Here is a 21713-nt window from a genome sequence, read left to right on the forward strand (position 1 = left end):
CAAATACACACATTTATGTGAAAAACGCATAAGTTACAGAAACACAGTGGGTTATGTCTGTAAATGTAAACATCTGGGAAAGAAATTAGATCTGTGTATTAAGTGACAGAAGCATAATATACTGTCTATGTTGTTAATATAATATAATAAAATAAAAACAGAAAATAACTCACTGCTCTGGACTGAATAACATCTATAGCTTTAATAAGAAGAGATTTCTTACTTGAATGTGGATTTTAAATGCTTAAGCGTGAAGATAAACATTGTGGATTGTGTGTGGCTCACACAGGACGGGATCTATGCTAATACTGCAGTGTCCATCAACAGTTGTGGGTGGGGCTTTTATGGATGACATCACATTTTACGGATTCTTAGAATGGCTTGTTCTCAGACACTGCTTATGATTTATGGGGATTAAAAAAGGAGCATGTGGATTTTAGCGTTATAGGGTGGTTGTGTGCTAAAATGCAGAACTGTATATAAGCAGCTAGAAATGGACACATGATTTGTGAAATCATTTCTCAGAGTATCCTGTGTGCATTTCAGTTTAGAAGACAATGCTGTGAGCAGGTCTGTGTTTGTGATGTGACACACCGACATACTGTAAGTCCTCAATGTTTGAAAACTCAAATTAGCAAAACCCAAGTGCAACTCCTGACATATCTGTACCAAAACATTAATTCATTTAGGCATTGTACCACTTCTCTGATTTTGATATTTCATTAACAAATATTCTTATTGAGTGTGCCATGAGGACAGAACATGAGGAAACACATGCCTCAGTCTCACTCCCCAAACTACATTCTCACATCTTACCTGATAATAGTGACATGGACATCATATTCTAAAAATAGATCTGTGAGGCAGCAAAACCAGGTATTGTTTATGATGTCTGCTCATGACGCAGGTGAAGTACTGTAGTAATCAGTTATGCAGTGTTGAAAGACAAAGTTACGCATAAGGAAATGGTTCAGCTGGAATATTCAAATTATAGTTTGCTTAGTGACGAGCTTATCCAGAGGAATCTGTGTAAGCTAAAGACTCCCGCTGCTCACCTGACCTGCTCTGGGCCACGTGGGTGCTGCTCCACTTAACCCTGTGGAGTCTGGAGCATTGAATCAGTTATTTTATTATGTAATATATCTGCCATGTTGATGTGTCGACTCAGTACAATATAACTGTTTCTTATGTGAGCTAAAAATGGGGTCAAATAGAACAGGTTGAAAATCTGAGAACAAAACCTCTTATTTCAAGTTATTTCAAATTAATATTTAACTGTAACGAACCTGGTTTGTAGCCTTCTGTCCATTCGCCACCAGAATTTGCCTGTGCTTTACATTGACTCTTGCACCACTTAGACTGTAACATCACAGATCACCCTGGAGTACAGTTCCCACAATACATCTCACTGATTGCACGCACATCTGAGTCCAATCACACACTCTACAAAAGGCTCTCTCTCTTGCTCATCCGGGCAGAGTGTTGTTATCATTTAGGGTTCGAGAGCGTTAGCTACTTTGCAGAGCCTTTTGCCTGTCTGAGTTTCATTCTGTGTCTTAGCCAACCATTCTAGTTCTCTGCCTTAGAACTTAGCTCCTAGTCTTAGTTCAAATCCTAGTCATTTCGTGTCTTAGCTTTAGTTTAATCATTCTAGTTTCATCCCGTGCCTCAGCCTTCTGCCTTGGTTTACCTCTCTTGTCTTGCCCCTGTTGGACATTGTCTACCCCTTGCTTGATCATCGCCTGGATACGGATGACCCCATTGGACTACCCTATTGGATATTGTTCGCAGATCGCAGATCCGTGCCCGCCTATGCATCACTCTTCGTCTTGTCTCCTCTGTTCCTGTTTGCTGCTGTCTGATCTTAGTCTGTCTTACCATGTGGTCTAATAAAGCTTTGCATTTGGATTTGTACATTTCCTGTTCTGTCGACTCCGTAGCGGTAACAAAGCTAAACATACATTACATATATTTGTTTTTAGTTTTTTTTTTTACAGGCCAACGTAGTTCTATTAACATGAACAATTAACAAACATACCAAAAACCAAGCAAACTTAAATAAACAAAGTGTTTTTATACAGTAGTGGCCAAAATTAGAACACTAGTATTTTCACCAGCTAAAAATTGTTTAGTTCTTAGTAGTTTGTAGCTGTAGTTTGTCAGTAGGAAATATCAGTATATATATGTGTGTGTGTGTGTGTGTGTGTGTGTGTGTGTGTGTGTGTGTGTGTGTGTGTGTGTGTGTGTGTGTGTGTGTGTGTGTGTGTGCACGTTTTTGTGACATATTAGGACACAACTTTGTATAATGACATGGGTATGACACAGGTATTACAAGGGTGACTTATGAGGACATAACCCATGTCCCCATTTTTCGAAAATTTTTAAACCATACAGAATGAGTTTTTTTGAGAAAGTAAAAATGCACAAAGTTTCCTGTGAGGGTTAGGGTTGGGTGTAGGGTTGGTGTAGGGCAAAAGAATATACAGTTTGTACTGTATAAAAACCATCATGCCTATGGGATGTCCCCAATTTTCACAAAAACAAACGTGTGTGTGTGTGTGTATATATATATATATATATATATATATATATATATATATATATATATATATATATATATATATATATAATTTTATTTTTTTTTTATTACAGTAAGTAACTTGCAATGGAAGTGAATATGGCCAATTTTTCTATAATTTAAGCTTATCTATTTTTAAAGCACTTCAATTAAGCCTTCTGTTCAAATGTGTGTCTTATTAGCATTTGTTTGCAGTAATTTTAAGTACTTGGGGATCATGGTATTGCATTGTGATGGCAACAGGGTTGTATAATATAAATTTACACAAAGGGTTAGTAAGTGATTTCTTTTTTTTTACACAAAATTCAAATGAAAACTCACATTGTTTACATCTTGTGGTTATGATGTTGAAATAGTAAGTATTCACTTCCACTGTGTTTTACTGTAAAACCCATATCTTTTCTTCTTTAAAGAAAAGGAGGTATTCAGACAGTACATGGTATTTTATTTTTGTGATAATCAGCATTATGCCACAAGCGCTGTGGACTAAGCTAAACTTGAACTGAACCCAGAATGTGGAATATATTTCTTTAATGCAAGTTCTTTCATTCGTTGATCAAAAGAGGGCTCGAAGATCAGCAGTGGCTTGAAGATTCTGAGGATTGAGATCTGATTATTCTTAGCGATCAGACCTTAGACTGCATTTGAAAAACATTCAAAGGTGCACAGAACCTTGCCAACACAGGGAAGGACTACAGAGTTATTCTTGAACATTGGCACTTAATCACGGTGGTGGAAAGCTTAGACTCGAGACTCTGTGGGTTTGACAGGGCAAATTGTCCCTTTGACCTACTCGGCAGGCCAATTAGCAGAATGCACAGGCTCATCTAAGCTGTCTATCTGCACTCCTGACAGCTCTTTCAGTGATGTTATAATGGTGACAGTTATTTCATTGCCTCTCAATCATAGAAACGTTTGATCCATAAGCTTCTTCTTGGCATTGTAAGTGACTAATTCCAGACCACAGTCTATTAGCCTTTAAATCAGTGAAGGAAGCTCACTGTCTTGTGGGTTTCATGGACTGTGCTTCATGCTGGTTGTAATGACATGTAGTATGTAAGGATTTAAGGAAGCTCCCCCTGAATAATGCTATTATTGGATCTGCTTCCACAGCTGTGTAATTATCCTCAGTAGCACATGGTGTTAATACATACATCAAGTATATTCGCTATCAGGAAGTTGCTTTAAGCAACTACAAGAGGTATGTTATTTAAAAGGCATTCTGAATTAAATCCTGTAGTACTGATAATGTTTTTCTAACTACCATGGTGTGGACAGTCTAGGTCTTATCTTAAAACTAACTTGATTATTTCCTATAATACAGAATTTAATCAGGGTGTCATTTAGCACTTTAGGATGTATGTATAGTTCATTACCGTTCCAGTGTTGAGGATAAGATTATTTATTGTTATGTATTTTTGTTTAAAGTAATTAATGTTTTTATACAGCAAGGATGCATGTACAGTAATAGATTAAAAGTGACAGTACCAACTCTGGCATTGTTAGAATTTTTTTTCTGTTCTTTTGAATTTTTAATTTGGTAAAAAAATCTTGACAAAGCTTGAAATAGTTTCATGAGCAGCAATTCAGCATATTAGAATGATTTCTGCAAGATTATGTAACACTGAAGACTGGAATAATCGCTGCTGAACTCGCTGCTGAACTCATAAATTTCATTTTTAAATATATTAAGTTAGAAAATATATTAAGAACAGAAAATTATGTTTTTTTTAATAAATAGAAAATATACTAAATAAATTATTTTACATTGTAATATTTCACAATATAACTCTTTTTACTGTATTTTTGATCAAATAAATACAGCCTTAGAGAACATTAGAGACCTCTTTAGAAAACAAAAATCTTACTGAACTCAAACTTTTGGATGGTAGTGTATGTACAGTAGAGAAGAAACAAATCTTACGAGAGATATGTTGTTTACAGAGAAGTAGGATACAAATATCAATAAGCTATTGTTGGTTATTTAAATGTATCAAATGAAACATAGCTTTTATTCATTTATTTGTTCATTTGTTTATTTTTTTATTTGCAAAAAGGTTTATGGCTTATTTAAAATGCCAAATACTAAATATAAACCTGAACTGCCATTACTAACAATGTTTTTCTTATAATTATTATTATTATTAATGTCTCTGTTGTTATCAAACATGATTTCACAGATGGAAATAGTAATGAACAATGCATCATCGATTTAAAATATTTGAATGTTTACTAATACACAAGTGTCATGCCAGAAGCAGCAGTGATGAATTTTATGGGCTTAGGAAACAGATTAATGTACTGTATGCCTGCACTGACCTATTCCTGGTGTTTAATGAATTGTTCCTCTATATTTTAGCACATGGAACAGCTGACCTTTATGTACTTTATGCTTGGTCTATTCTGTCTCTGGCAGTGTCTACTTTGTAGTTTGACCCACATTGTTAATAAAATTAGCTCTTCTGTGCTCTGCAAAGTTAAAGATGTTTTTGGTCTTTAATATTTGGGGGATCAGTAGATCCTTTCTGGTAAAGCTATATTGTGAAAATGTAATTTTAAATATGCCCCAACAGGGTCATTTTAATATTTATGATGCATTGAGAATCTCTGAACAGATGCTAGAAAATGTGTCTTCAGAGTATACTTCTGCTATTCTGATATAGGCTCACAGGTTCTTGCTTTTATTAAAAAGATCTTAATATCTTTTTTAATAATTGATCGCAAAGTCCTAGGGTGTGGAACGTGCTGTCACATAAAGTCTGTTTCTTTTCTATGGATATATTTATTAATTTCTTACACCATAGTAGGTTTTTTTTTTACATTTGCTTTGATCTTTTTAACTCAATCTAACTTTAATTAATTTTTATATCTTTTATTTATTTATTTTTATCTCCTGTTTTTATCCTTTATAGGTCCCTCACATAGTGACTTCTAATGTCAAAACTCTAAACCAGAAACATGGTCATTCTGCAACAGGTAAGGTTCTTATGCTCTTGTTCAATGTTCAACTTCTTTACTTTTTTACCGCAAAATTTAAAATCTATCATTTATGTGTTCCAAACCTGTTGGAGTTCCTTTCTTTCTTTCTTTCTTTCTTTCTTTCTTTTTTGTCGAGCACACAAGAAGATATTTTGAAGAATGTTGGTCACCAAACTGCTGACAGTAGCCACTGAATACCATAATATGGAAAATAATAATATGGAATCAATGGCTACATCAGCTGTTTGGATACCAACATTTTTAGAAAAATTAAAAGAAACTCATACAGCTTTGGAACACGTGAAGGGTGAGTAAATGATGACAGAATTTTCATTTTTGGGTGAATAATCCCTTTAAATTGTTGTTTTTGCAATCATTTGTGAAATTTTTCCAATTTGCAATGACAAAGATTTGGTTTTTGATGGGTTGTTCCATAGGGGGACTATGTCTGGTTGGACCACAGAACAGGTCGTGAGTTTGACGTCCCTGTAGGCGCCGTGGTCAAATTCTGTGACTCGGGTCATATCCAGGTCTTAGATGATGAAGGAAAGGTGGGCCTTTCAGTGTGTACTACTCTTAATAGTGCCCAACATGTGAGAAAAAAAAACAGTTAGTGAACTATAAATGTTCTTTATCTACTTATTACTAAAAGTCTGTGTTTTCCCCTTATAGGAGCACCGGATATCTCTTCAGAATGCTACAAACATCAAACCTATGCACCCAACCTCCATTCATGGGGTGGAGGACATGATCCGTCTCGGGGACTTGAATGAAGCTGGTATCCTCAGAAATCTCCTGATCCGTTACAACGACAGGGTCATATATGTAAGCGTGACCTTTAACATTTTCTGCCTGCGTCACCGTCACCGTCAAGCCCTCCAAGGTGTATATAACTTTGTTCTTTCTGACGAATAAAATCAGAGTTATATAAAAAAATGTCCTGGCTCTTTTAATATTTATTATGGTAGTGAATGGCTGTTGAGATTTTGAAATCCAACAAGAGGCATCCATCCATCCATGATAAAAAGTATTTCAAACAGCTCTGGGAGATTAGTAAAGATTTGGTATTAAAAATATATATTAAAACTTCATAAACTAATACATTTTAGTTTATGTTACATCTAACCCACCAGAGCCATGTGAAGTATTTTATTTTATTTTTTTTGATGGATGGATGCCGTTTTTTGAGCTATAAAATCTCGACCCCTGTTCACTGCCATGATAAAGCTAGGAAGAGCCAGGACATTTTTTATATAACTCCTGTTGTATTCGTCTGAAATAATATACACTCAGGATGTCTTGAGGGTGAGTAAATCATGGGGTAATTTTCATCTTTGGGTGAACTATCCCTTTAACATCCCACATTGCATCAAATTAGACCACACAGACTGTACCATAATGTTAGCCAATAGTCAGATTTGTATTTAGGGCTTATTTGGTCAACTTCAAAGTGATGTTTTTCTCACTGTATATCCTCTTTCAAGAAGAATTACATCAGATTATTAAAGTAAAAATGCTGACTTTAAATTGCAGATGGCATTGGCTTGTTTCTGCTTAGTATTATATCTAGAAATCTAGATTGTCATTAGAACATTGACATTGATTTATGACTGTACAATGTATGGAGACCAAAACATTTTACATTCGTTGTAGCACTTGCTGAATATGAAATCAGGGCATGTGTTTTCATTCCGTAAAAAGATTGAACAAATGATTTGTTTTGGTCTCTTAGATGGTATAGCTTTTTTGCTCATTGTTTTTGTTTCAGGCTGCAGAAAATGTGCTTCGTGAAATGTGACCTTTTATTTTGTTTCACCAATGAATCCCCAATTGTAACTTTGTCATAGGCTGTGTATTTGTCAATTACTTGGCATAGGAAAAATGTCCTATTGTAGGGTCATTGCTCTTTTCTTGAGGTACACTACTATTAGGATCCATTTGGATGAAAATGTGTTCAAGCTGCTCAGATTTATTTACTTTTTTATCTAACTAGAATGTTTTTTCAGTCTTCTTTTTTGATGGTATGAAGCACATCATTGTAGTAAATTGATGGGTCTGATTGACTGATAAAAAGCACCAGTTGTCACCCACAACGCCTAAACTGTGCTTTGTCCAAATTTGTATTTTGATTGTATTAAAAATATATGTTTCAGTGATGATATTCAGCAGAGCAAAAGACCTGAAACATGGAAATTCTGTCATGGCATCAGTTTGACAGTTTGAAAGAGGAACAGCAAAAACTATGATGTTACACGATGATAACAGCATGTTGTGCAAATGTCATAGATGTTTATGCAGTGTAAAAAAAATCAATACAGTTAATATTTAAACTTACTTATAATACTTGTATCTGCATATTGAGGGAAGTATTTTAACTCCTTCCCTTCCAGTGTCAGCTACTGCCAGCATTTTTGATCATTTTTAGAAAAAAAATAATAAATAAATGATTGTCCCCAGAATATTTTGTTATATGAATATCTGAACATGCATTGGGTCAGAACCAAGAGAGCCTCTGCTTTTAAACAAAATTAAATGTTTTATTCTAGCTTCATACATTGTTTTTAATCAACACTTGAATGTGGGCAAGTTTCATGAAAAAAGTAACATTTGAAACAAAAAGCTTTTTGTAAAAGATTACTTCTGGATCAGATTCAGAATGATAATCTAATCTTATATTAAGTAGATCATAAAGTTACCTTTATGTAATTATATATGATCAGAAATGACTCGTGGGAGTCAATTGTGACTTCAGTAATGACAGTAATGAATGATTCACTGACTGAGCGAGTCTGATTCAAACATTTTGATTATCAGTGGCTGAAATCATAACAGACCAACCGTCTCTCGCTAAACGGTGAACTCTTGGCAAAATGCTCTCGATCAATTTAAGATTTCCTTTTATCCCAAACAAGCTGTTTGACTATAAGCATATAGAAATGTGAGCATACATGTTCTGACATGGATACAGACTTATTTTTCACTTTTGTGACCACATGAGAGTTATTAATAGAAACAAAAGCACACGCAGACAAATATTCAAATATTGCAATTGCGAATACACAATGGTGTATCACAAGGACTCATAACAGAACAAACACATAAGGTCCATTAGTTTGTTGATCAGATATCAGGGGTTGCTGTGTGTTCGTGCACCACCTCAGGAGATGAGGTCACTTGTGTTTGCACATGCAAATTTCCCCCGACTGTCACCAGTGGATTTTAAATTATTGCAAATGTTCTTTGTTTTGTTTTTTTCCCAATCTGGAGCCCTGTAACCACTCAATTATGTGTTTATAATAACGTATTTCAGACGTACACAGGGTCAATCCTGATAGCGGTGAATCCGTACCAGCTCCTGCCCATCTACACACCTGATCAGATCCGCCTCTACACAAACAAGAAGCTAGGAGAGATGCCACCACACGTCTTTGGCATTGCAGACAACTGCTACTTCAGTATGCAAAGAAACAACAAGGACCAATGCTGCATCATCAGGTAAATCACAGCCTGTAAAGGTTTAGGGGAAGTTTAAGTCTTCTTTATTTTTACCACAATGTAATTCACTGGTTAGTGCCTATAACTGTGTTGACTATGTGCGTGTTCAGCGGTGAGTCTGGAGCTGGGAAGACGGAGAGCACCAAACTCATCTTACAGTTCCTGGCAGCTATCAGCGGCCAGCACTCCTGGATTGAGCAGCAGGTTCTGGAGGCCAACCCTATTTTAGAAGGTCAGATCATCATTAACCTAATGACCTTACCTGTCTGACACTGATCTAGTGATTGCCAGCGGTAGCTTCTGTGCTAAGTCACAACACGGCCCTAGGATCTGCTCTATTAGTAAAGGAGCGTTCGCACTGAATGCGATGTACGTAGAGTGACAAGGCAACTGGACATCATCAATTTTTAAAGGGAGTAGGTGATTTCTATGATTTTAAGTGGCTTGTGACCTCCAGCAATTTAAATTGGGCTTAACGCTTCTTGTTTCTGTACCTTATCAGAACATATGGATTCATGCCCAGCTTCTCACATGCATAAGCGTCATGAGCAAGCTTCAGGCTTTGTGCCAGAGCTCAGGCTGTTTGTTTACCAAAATGTGTTGATAAACTAACACTTGTGTCATTTTTTAATTACACTGTACTTTGAAAGGATGGTGGAATGCCAATCAGGAGAGAATTGAATATTCCTGTAAAATAAATAGGATAAAACTTTTGTAATTTGAATTTTATTTTAAGAAAGTAGGAATGAAAATACATTTGAATACAGTTCAGTCGTTTTTTAATCCAATAATAAAATAATATTAATTAATCAAATTAATAATATATAATTTTTCATTTTCATTTTTCTGAATTAGTTGTCATACATCAGTTATTATTCATACAGTAGCATGCCCAAAAGCATTACATTATATTAATAAATGATGTTTGAAATTTAAAATGAAAGAAATATATGTAAAATTAATATACACATGCATATATGGGCCATTCTACAAAATTGGTCCAAAGTCAAAGTTGGAAAGGTCTTGAAAAAAAAAAAGTATTTTTCCAAAAAAAATTGTATGTATGCAAATTGTATAATATCCAAGCATTGTACACATTGCTATTAATTGTGCCATTAATTCTCATATTGTATTTTCAGGAAGTCCTCTCCCCAAATTTATCACTACTAAAACAGTAATAATAATTAAATTAAAAGATTTTGTAAATATATATATTTTTATATTTTACAGAATTTTTTTCAGAGGTAAATCAATAACAATTGCATTTTTAACAATATTTCAATTGTAATTTATGAGATTTGTTGTATTTTTAATACTTTAAAAACTTAAGGCAAAAAGTTGATCATGCTGATTTCAAAGTTAAGGATTCATTAGTCTGAATATACACCGAACCAAAAACATCATCACAAAAATCATAACATGTTAGCTGATAATTCAGTATACATTATTTTTGACAAAACATCATCCCATGTTTCAGTAGTGATATACAGTAGTGCTCATAAATTTACATGCCCCTTGCAGAATATGCAAAATGTTAATAATTTTAACAAAATAATAGGGATCATGAAAATTGCATGTTATTGTTATTGTTCCAAATAAGCTATTTCAGATAACACATTTATATATTCTCCACAAGACAAAATAATAACGTACTTGGTTACTTAACGTAACCTCGGTTCTCTCTAGAAGAGCGAACGAGTACTGCGTCTTAGCTAAGATGCTACGGGAAAAGTCTCTTTTCACGAAATACTGAAGCAAAAAATTATCCTTAATTTTGTATTTTTGTAAAGCGCATTTGCAGCAGTACACAGCCATAGGCGAGACGGCTCATTCGCTCATTGGCTTGTTCTGCGGCAACTGCACAGCCTATCGAGCGCAGGCTGATGCAACAGGCTTCGCGCCCTTCTTGCCACTTCCCGCCGAAACGGGTGTGGCCCAACCTATAAAAGGAGCTCGAAAAGGCTGACTCACCTGATTTATTTAATCGCCGAAGCGAACCAGAGTGAATCGTGCGCACGGCAGAGAACGCAGTACTCGTTCGCTCTTCTAGAGAGAACCGAGGTTACGTTAAGTAACCGAGTAAAACGCCGTGCGCGCAGGGATCACACACCAATAAACCTGAAGCAACGCCCAGGATTTACAGTGCACCGTCACCTGAGGGACTCACAGAGAGTCCAGGACAGAAAAGGGGGAAAGCCCTCCGTCCCATATCTAGCAGCATCCGTAGATGCGGCAATATGACATCACACAGCCGAGGCAAAGCCTGACCAATGTGGCAATGCGGGTCTTACGCAATACTGCCCATATAACAGTCGGCAGCGCATAGCGCTCATGAACTCAGAATTCCCCTCAGGGCCCTGATTCGACTATACCGACAGCAGCCTTGCTTGCAAGGCGGGAACCTCCAGGTTATAGAACCTGATAAATGTAGACGGCGAGGCCCAACCTGCCGCCATACATATATCCTGCAAGGAGGTCCCAGTAGACCACGCCCACGACGAGGCGACGCCTCTTGTGGGGTGTGCTCTGACGCCCAACGGGCACTGAAGGCCCCTGGAAGCGTAAGCTAACGCTATGGCGTCAACTATCCATCTGGATAGAGTCTGTCTCGAAACAGCCATTCCCTTGGAACGTCCACCGAACGAGACAAACAGCTGCTCCGTCTGTCGAAAGGCAGCAGAGCGAGACACATAAGTTCTTAAAACCCTGACAGGGCAAAGAAAACTCGAGTCTCCATCCTCTCCTTACACCGGCAGGGCAGACAGGGCAATAACCTGAGCCCGAAATGTCGTGTTGAGGGATTCCGGCACATAACCGTGCCTAGGTTTGAGTATGACCCTTGAGTCATTAGGCCCAAACTCCAAGCACAACTGGCTCACCGAGAGCGCGTGCAAATCACCCACACGCTTCACCGAAGCGAGAGCCAACAAGAATACTGTCTTGAACGACAGATGCTGAAGGCTAACCGATTGGATAGGCTCAAAAGGGGGACCCTTCATGGCCTCCAAAACCACCGCGAGGTCCCACATAGGGACTGACGGAGGTCTGGGAGGATTCAGCCTCCTAGCTCCTCTGAGGAACCGGATGACCAAATCATTCCTTCCGATTGACTGACCGAGCGCTGTTTCAGAAAACGCTGCGATGGCCGCCACATAAACTTTGAGCGTGGATGGGGCTCTGCCCTTATCCAACAGCTCCTGTAGGAAGGAGAGAACCTCCGTCACCTCACAACTAAGGGGTGAATATCCTCGAGCTGTGCACCAGCTGGAGAAGACCGACCACTTCGAGGCATACAGACGTCGTGTCGACGGAGCTCTAGACGGAGCTCCAGACGGTTCCGGAATCCGCTGGAAGAGACGCTTTTACGGCACCTCAGCGCAGCGGAGAATGCAGGCTCAGAGAAAAGGCCAGGCGAGTCCTCAGAGTCACCATGGCAACAGCTCGCAGTGAGGGCATCCGCCGTCAGCGAGCGCGAGCGCTGCATGATCTTCACCCAGGCAGGAGACACAGATGACGTACCGGTCTCCCTCGCTGAGTGGGGCTCTGACGAATGATCTTAAAAAAGACGCGAGCTCTTTTACGAGTGTGTGTCGCAGGGCGAACACACACACACATAAAGAACAGTTGGATATAACAGAATTGAAAGGATATAGGCGCCGGACAGCGCAGCAGGAACGGCAGTGGAAGGCGGCGAAAGCCAGCAGCTTCGGAATGGCTCGTCCCGCTGATATGCTTCTCAGACGGCGCTTGCTTCCTCCGTGATCCAGCGATGCGTGAGCTTCGCTGAAGAGATGAAAAATCAGGTGAGTCAGCCTTTTCGAGCTCCTTTTATAGGTTGGGTCGCGAAGCGCCCTTATTGGTCTGATGTTGCATCAGCCTGCGCTCGATAGGCTGTGCAGTTGCCGCAGAACAAGCTAATGAGCGAGCGAGCCGTCTCGCCTATGGCTGTGTACTGCTGCAAATGCGCTTTACAAAAATACAAAATTAAGGATAATTTTTTGCTTCAGTATTTCGTGAAAAGAGACTTTTCCCGTAGCGTCTTAGCTAAGACGCAGTACGAGAGAGCTCTCGTAAGAAAACTGAATTTATACAAATGACCCAGTTCAAAAGTTTACATACTATTGAATCTTAGTACTGTGTGTTTCCTGGAGGATCCACGGCTGTTTTTCTATTTTGTAAAAATGTTGTTCATGAGTCCCTTGTTGGTCCTGAGCAGTTCAACTGCCTGCTGTTTCTTCAGAAAATTCACCCAGCTCCAAACATTTTAAATTGGATGATCATGGTAAATTGTACTCATTTTGTTATCTGGGAAACATTTAAGTATTTATGTAGCTTCTTAAGTACTGTACAGTACCAAATTTTAAAAAATGTATCCGTTATTATTTTGTCTTGTGGAGTATATATATAAACATCTAAACAGCTTATTCAGGAGAGTACTAACTAAAAATAACATGCGATTTTCATGATCCCTCTTATTTAGTTAAAATTATTAACATATTTGCATATTCTTTAAGGGGTATGTAATCTTATGAGCACATATATATACAGTATATATGCAAGAAAAGTATATTAATATGTAAATTCAAAGTGTTCATATATAGAAGGAGAAAATAGAAAATGTTTTCTGCAGTGTATTCTCAATTCAAGCTCATGATTTAAAAAAGAAAGAAAAAAGAGCCTTGAATTTACAAATTTGTTCAACCATGTATGAAAGTCAGCAGGGCTTTGTAAATACTTTGCTTCTCTTCTGTGTCTTCAATAAATTTCTAAAACCGTGGGATGGAGATCTGTTCCTTTGTTTGCCGTGTTACCGCAGCATTTGGTAATGCCAAGACCATACGCAATGACAACTCCAGTCGGTTTGGAAAATACGTAGACATTCACTTCAACAGACGAGGAGCTATCGAGGGGGCAAAGATCGAGCAGTACCTGCTGGAGAAGTCTAGAGTTTGCAGACAGGTGAAAGAGGATTGACAGAACAAGTCTATATATCATGCTATGGTGATGTCAGTGATGTGATTATATTTAAATGTCTTTGCAGGCAGCCGATGAGAGGAACTACCATGTATTTTACTGTATGCTGGCAGGCATGAGGCCTGATCAGAAGACTAAATTAGGCCTGGGCCTGGCCACAGACTACAGTTATCTTACTATGGTGAGGGCCTGTTTTTATCAGACCACTAATGCACTTTTATATATTTTCTTTTCCCTTATGAAAGAATTTCAATATATCTTTCCATAGGAATAGTTCACCCAACAATGAAAATTCTTGTGTAGTTCCAAACCTGAATGACTTACTTTCTTCTGTGGAACACAAAATGTAGTCATACTGAAGAATAAAAAATTAAAATAAATGGGTCTGTCTTTCTCAAAACTTTCTCAAATAAATTCAAAAAATGGTGTAAGTTGTATATACGTGGCCCATATGAATTGTGTACTGTATTCCAAGTCTTCTGAAATCATATTGACTGCTTTATGATACTTTTATTGTGCTTTTAGTCATTTTGAAACAAGAATAGGTCATACAGGTTTGAAAGAGTAAATGATAGCAGATTTCTGAGTGAACTGTTCCATTAATATAACAAGAAAACATATCTTACTTGTTGATATCTGTCTAGTTGCAGTAGAGGAAACAAGAGAGTGTGTAAAAGGCTTGCGTGTGCATGTCCGCTCTATCTTTCTGTCTTGGCCCGTCATCCAGGGAAACTGTACAGTGTGTGAGGGGAGGAATGATATGAAGGAGTACTCCAGCATTCTGTCAGCCATGAAGGTCCTGATGTTTACTGACAATGAAAACTGGGAGATCTCCAAACTGCTGGCTGCCATCCTGCATATGGGCAACCTGCGCTTTGAAGGTGGATAGTGTCAATGGAAGATGTTATTATTAATAATTGTTCACCCACAGAGGGGACAGCAAAATTGCATGTCTGTGTTGCCCCAACAGCTCAAACACTGCAGAACCTGGATACCTGTGTGGTGGTTCGCTCACCTGACCTGGCCAAAGCAGCCATGCTGCTGGAGGTGAGGTTCATGTGAATGCACGAGAGAGTTTTAAAGTCGCATGAATGGCCATCTGAAAACTATTTTTTTATTTCCATTCTGTGATATTTGTTTGAGTGAAACATATGGATTTCCATCTCAGATTGGAAAAAAATAAATAAAGAGGTAACTGCAACTATATTCCTCGTAATATGCGATTTCATATCTCACAAAGTGAGTCTTCCTTGATTTAGTGACATATCTCACATATCTGTGTCTTCCTATACAATTTTAGTTATTGTAATAGCGATTTTATATCACAAAATGCGACTGTTGCAAATTATTGTGTCTGTATTAAACAATTTGACTTTGGATCACACAACTGATATTTTTTTTATCATAATTTTGACTTTATATCGCACATTGTGACTTTATATCTCGCAATAACAAAATTTTTCTTGTAATTATTTATATTTCACAATTAGGACCTTATATCTCACAGTGTACATTTACATCTCATTATGTGACTTTCGTGTGATAAACTTTATCTAGCTTCCATAGAAACAAGATATTCAAGACTTTATTTTAAGCTGTAAAATTAAATGAATGGTGAAAAGTGGGCCTTCATTAGTAGATGATGAAAAATTATGCTCAAATAGCATTTGATTAGTTAACATTAACCAGTAGACCACACAACCTAGGTAAGGTCAAGTAATGTTCGCTGAATATTTTCCACTGAAGGATTGTGTAGAATAACGAATATGAATAAAGTAAAAGGTCATTGCTCTGCACTAACTCTGTACACGTCTTTTAGCTTTGGTTTAATCACATTTTTGCATCCAGTTATTGCCATCTCAGCTGCTGTTACTTGAAGGGGTTTGTTTCTGCTGTCTTGTTCAGATTCATCTCTCTCATTAGCTCTGTGGTACTGCGTTATCTGTGTAGTTGAGGGAGGGGAGTTTGAGATAAATGTAGTCATTAGAGAGCATCAGACTTTCATTCTAATGTTATTATCGTACAGCGTGACGAGTCTGTTCAGACTTCCTGCCGGCAGCACTCTGCTGTCAGTCTTCAGGATTTCTACGTCTTTCTGCATATTTCCACTGTCCACAATCTTTCTTCTGTTTTCAGTTTGATTTAAATGGCTGCAGCTCAATGCCATCTTAAAATCATTTTCTTTGCTTACGTCTGCCCCCTGGTGGTACGATGAAATACATCACAAGCGTAATCAGAAGGGATATTTGAGAATCAGTACACTTTACAGTCCACCATATTTTAATTACACTGTAAAAAAAATAATAATTATAATAATAAATAAATAAAAACTGCTTGTAAAATGTCTATTTATCTTAAAAGTCCTGTAGATTGTCAATTCTGACTTACTATTACGAATACTATTACGAATAAATGGAATTTAAAAATTACATATTTATATTAATATTTAAGTCTTGTGGGCTCAAATAGCTTTTGCATGGACAGATGTAAGAACATAAAATAATGTTATAATTTATGCATTAGTCAAACACTTTCAATATAAAAAATATACATATTTGGTAACATTTAATTGCATTCTAAAATATTATTAGAGGCAATAATGCATTATAATTATTTATAAAGTGCATTTTAATATATTTTAATATATTATATCTTGTCATAAATAATTATAACCAAATTTAAAATATAGTAGTTTAACAATGAATTGATAAGTGTTATAATGTATTAACTGTGGTTACAATTATTCATGAGATTGTACATTATAAGGTGTGTCACAATGCATTATTAATGCATTAAAACTACTTGTATAATGAATTATACATAAGGGCTTTAAGTAAAGTGTTACCAGGATTTTTTATTTATTTTTTTATTTTTAATTTTTTTTAACAAGGTCATTATAATGAGCTGAATTCGACCCTATTAATCAAATTTGATAATACATACAGTACAGACCAAAAGTTTGGACACACCTTCTCATTCAAAGAGTTTTCTTTATTTTCATGACTATGAAAATTGTAGATTCACACTGAAACTATGAATTAACACATGTGGAATTATATATGGAATTATATACATAACAAAAAAGTGTGAAACAACTGAAAATATGTCATATTCTAGGTTCTTCAAAGTAGCCACCTTTTGCGCTGATTACTGCTTTGCACACTCTTGGCATTCTCTTGATGAGCTTCAAGAGGTAGTCACCTGAAATGGTCTTCCAACAGTCTTGAAGGAGTTCCCCGAGAGATGCTTAGCACTTGTTGGCCCTTTTGCCTTCAGTCTGCGGTCCAGCTCACCCCTAAACCATCTCGATTGGGTTCAGGTCCGGTGACTGTGGAGGCCAGGTCATCTGGCGCAGCACCCCATCACTCTCCTTCTTTGTCAAATAGCCCTTGATGCCTTCAGTGTGACTCTACAATTTTCATAGTCATGAAAATAAAGAAAACTATTTGAATGAGAAGGTGTGTCCAAACTTTTGGTCTATACTGTAAATCAATAAATTAACCAATTTTAATAATTTTTCTTATCTATACTGTGCCAAAGAAAAATCTTATTTCGGAGCATTAAGTTTAACAGTGTATTACTATATTTAAAAAAATATATATATTAATGTTATATAAATATGAAGAAACATTAAAAAAAAAAATTACATAGCCTTCATATCATAATATATTTACCTTTGACCATTTATTGAATTGGTCGGGTGTCAATGAACTAGTCTGGTTCTTTCTGCAGGCAGACCCTCAGGATGTCATGACATGTCTGACCACACGTACACTGATCACCAGGGGTGAAAGTGTGTCCACCCCTCTCAGCGTGGAGCAGGGGCTGGATGTCCGTGATGCCTTTGTCAAGGTGAGATTGTTCCTAATCAATATAAGGACCAGTTTTGATTTTCAGTTTGTCACAGAAGTCATCAATATTCACTAAGTGGGCGATTTCTGTCTCCATCAGGGAATCTATGGCAGGTTATTTGTGTGGATAGTGGATAAAATCAATGCCGCCATCTACAGGGCTCCTTCCACAGAAACCAAGACTGTTCGCAGGTCTATAGGCCTGCTCGACATCTTCGGCTTTGAGAATTTCACTATTAACAGGTGAGTACTAGTAAATAGAAAATTGTAGATTGTTTTAGTTTCTTCAAACAGAACCGGTCTACCTCAGGCCGTGCACCTAAAAGGCATTTTTTGATCAAACTGGTACTAATCTTATTTATTCCTGCTGTAGTTTTGAGCAACTGTGCATCAACTTTGCAAACGAGAACCTGCAGCAATTCTTCGTTCGCCATGTTTTCAAGCTAGAGCAGGAGGAGTACAACCTGGAAGATATCAACTGGCAGCACATCGAGTTCACTGACAACCAGGATGCCTTGGATATGATTGCCATCAAACCTATGAATATAATTTCCCTTATTGATGAGGAGAGCAAGTTCCCTAAGGTAAAGTTTGAGGTTGTTGATGCACCACAGAAAAGCTGGTTCATCATTTTTATTTATCAGTTGAGCAGTGGATATCTAGCCATGACTGTGTGCTGTGTTTCTGGTCATGCTGTGTTTCGTAGGGAACAGATGCTACCATGCTGAATAAGCTGAACTCCCAGCACAAACTTAATACCAACTACATCCCTCCTAAGCACAGTCACGAGACCCAGTTTGGCATTCAGCACTTTGCTGGAGTGGTGCACTATGAAACTAAAGGTACACATTACTGAATTAAACAGTTAATGATAATAGTAATAATACTACTACTACATTTGTTTGTATAGCTCTTTACAACAAAAGTAAAATGTAAAAACACTTTTGTGTATAATTTCAGTTTCTAATCTAAAATATACACAATCATAGATACATTAAATAGATCAAGAGTGAAAGTATTTTATGTTCATCAAAGAGTTCTAAAAAATGATCCGTTTCAACAATGATATTAAGCAGCACTGTTTTCAACATTGATTTTTAATAAGTTTCTTGAGCATCAAATCAACATATGGAGTAATGTCTGCTGAAAATTCAGCTATCATAGGAATACATTTTTTAAATTGGAATCATATTTGACAATATTATTGTTTTTTAATTTTTTTGCTCAAATAAATACCGCCATGGTAAAGAATAAGAGGTGTCTTTGAAAAATATTAAATATTAAATTATCTTACAAACCCTAAACTTCTGAACAGTAGTGCAATCAATGTATATAATATTATTATACAATATAATTTACTAAATAGCTGCTTAATGAGCAAGAAAGAATAGCATACAATCAGTCAGTCATTGTTGCATCATAAAGCCCTATCTGGATGACACGCTCTTTTGGCATCAATTTTGCAATAATAACCATCTAGCTGTACTTTTAGCCCATATTGATAATAATAAAAATGTTCATACAATAAGAATGACAATATTTATGTCTACATTGAAAATTTAACAAATCTCCATCTGGTTCATTGTTCAGGTTTCCTGGAGAAAAACCGGGACAGCCTCCACAGTGACATCATCCAACTCGTGTACTCATCCAAAAACAAGTTCATCAAGCAGATCTTCCAAGCTGATGTTGCTATGGTGATGCCCTTTTCCAATACTGAATCCATATTTGCTCAGCATTAATATTCTCACAATATATTCTCATATATCAGCGAGGCCGCAGATCTCTGAGGGCCAAATCCTGGCCATGCAGGTTTATGTTAGGGTTGCATATTAAAAGCAAAGCCGTGTGCTAGAATAATTGCCCTTGGAAAAACACACAGTGAACGAGAGAAGTGAAAGCTACAAATGTGAGAACTTGAGCCTGAGTCTTTAACATGACTCTGTGTGACAGTGTCAGCACAGTCTGACTAACCCTGCTGCTGTAACTCTCTCTCTCTCTCTCTCTCTCTCTCTCTCTCTCTCTCTCTCTCTCTCTCTGTTGTGATGTCAGTCCTGATCTTTTGTGGCTGATTCTCAACAGACTTGGCTCAATTCTGCCTCTGTCTCTCTCTCTCATTCTCTCTTCTATCCTCACTCTGTCCCTCAATCTTATTTTTGGCCTCAGTTTCTTTGTGGCTATGTGGAGCCCACTGCATCCCTTCAAAAGGTAATCAACGGCGTGGTTTGTGTCCCTCTCAGACTCCTATTGAACTACATTTTCTCAGTAGGCCCTTACTAAAACTCATTCCTGTGGTTTTCTTCTCCTTTGGAAATGGGTTCTGTTGAAGCAGTCGGTAAGGGCACGCTGACAGAATAATTTAATAGCTCTAACAGCGGCATTATTCTCCAGATGAATTGAGGAAAAAAACATTAGTCATCACATACAGATTCTGTTTCAAGTTAGATGCGGCCTGTTCTCATTGGTGTTTTTCAGCATTATTTTGAGGTTTTTTTTTTCTTTACAAGAGAGAAATTCCATTTACTCTTTTTCCTGGCACTGAGTGAAGTTCGAGGAAGGGAGAAACTACTCGATTTGCTTTACAATGCCTTCTTGAAGCATTTGCATGTGAAGTGTATGAAATAACAGCAAGAGAGAGGTAGACAGAGAAGGAAACAAGCAACCAATGAAGATCCCGAAGAATTGTGTTGAGAGAGGGAGAGAGTATGAAAAAATGACATTTATTAAAGGCAGGAAAGAAAGAAGAAAAGATTGGACCAAAGAAGGGCCACACAGAAAGGTGAAGTGGCGTCTTTGTGATGTGTGCAGTATGGGTATTTGATTGCTTTTGTGATGTGTATTTTTGTGTGATGTTAATTAAAGTATTTCTGTGTTTTCAGGGAATGGACACAAGGAAGCGTTCCCCAACTCTGAGCAGTCAGTTTAAGCGCTCACTCGAGCTGCTCATGAGGACGCTGAGTGTGTGTCAGCCTTTCTTTGTGCGTTGTATTAAACCCAATGAGCTCAAAAAGCCCATGGTGAGTAAAACAGTGTCTCTGTGTGGGTTTGAAGATAAGATGCAGATCATTTAAACATTTAATTAGGGCTCAACAATGAAGATGATGTGAAGGCCCACGGCCAATCTTTCTTTCGTTGTTTGTTTTGTTTGTTTCTTTCTTTCCTTATTTACCACAGCACTACATAGGACAAATGGAACAGAGAATGGGTTGATTGATTGATTGATTGATTGATTGATTTAGATTAGAAAAAAAAAAAAATTTATTCTTCTTTCATTATTTTTGTCTTGTTTTCCAATCAAATTATCAACAAAAGATTAAAACAAGTTACATTTGATATCAAAAAACTGATATCAAGGTCTCCTTACTGAACAAATATACTTAAATATATTTGAAATACATTGATTTTGTGCCAAGTATACTACAAATACATTTACATGTTTATGTGCTTAATAAAAATACCCTGCAATTGTACTTAAAGTGGTATATTTGAAGCCTGCTAAATTGGAACAACAAATTTTGCACTTTAATTGTGCTGAGGTAGTGCTAAAGTCCACCTGAAGATTTACTGGAGTGTATTTGTTTGTGTTAAACTATTGCAACAGCTACACTTTAAATATCTTGCATTTAAAGACATATTATTCAAATATCATACAATCCTCATCAATAGTGACATTAAAAGGTTTACTATTAAGTAAACTAAATGTGCATTGTGCAAAAAAGAAATAGCCTACTCCAAGATTAATAATAGTTTTATATTAGCAAGTTTCGATGCGTCAAAGAATATGATAATAGGTTTAAAGTACTTAGTATGAAATAAATGGTTTAAATAAATTATAG

At 37.0% G+C, this 21713-nt stretch overlaps 1 protein-coding gene across 3 annotated transcripts in view; it reads left to right on the forward strand.

Annotated features, from left to right (window-relative positions):
• The first annotated feature begins 5488 nt into the window (after positions 1–5488).
• Positions 5489–21713, forward strand: part of LOC132117198 (unconventional myosin-VIIa-like) — a 38552-nt gene continuing 22327 nt past the window's right edge. For all 3 annotated transcript variants that reach the window (XM_059526309.1, XM_059526310.1, XM_059526311.1), the window contains exons 1-15: positions 5489–5554; positions 5995–6108; positions 6230–6382; positions 8868–9052; positions 9163–9284; positions 13869–14011; positions 14094–14207; positions 14754–14907; positions 14997–15073; positions 17759–17878; positions 17978–18120; positions 18251–18461; positions 18584–18719; positions 19468–19574; positions 20757–20894. In XM_059526309.1, coding sequence (XP_059382292.1) covers positions 5537–5554; positions 5995–6108; positions 6230–6382; positions 8868–9052; positions 9163–9284; positions 13869–14011; positions 14094–14207; positions 14754–14907; positions 14997–15073; positions 17759–17878; positions 17978–18120; positions 18251–18461; positions 18584–18719; positions 19468–19574; positions 20757–20894 — 1935 coding nt within the window. In that variant the 5' untranslated portion in view covers positions 5489–5536. The remainder of the gene's footprint in view (positions 5555–5994; positions 6109–6229; positions 6383–8867; positions 9053–9162; positions 9285–13868; positions 14012–14093; positions 14208–14753; positions 14908–14996; positions 15074–17758; positions 17879–17977; positions 18121–18250; positions 18462–18583; positions 18720–19467; positions 19575–20756; positions 20895–21713) is intronic.

Source organism: Carassius carassius, chromosome 36, assembly GCF_963082965.1.
Source record: "Carassius carassius chromosome 36, fCarCar2.1, whole genome shotgun sequence".
Lineage (NCBI taxonomy): Eukaryota > Metazoa > Chordata > Actinopteri > Cypriniformes > Cyprinidae > Carassius > Carassius carassius.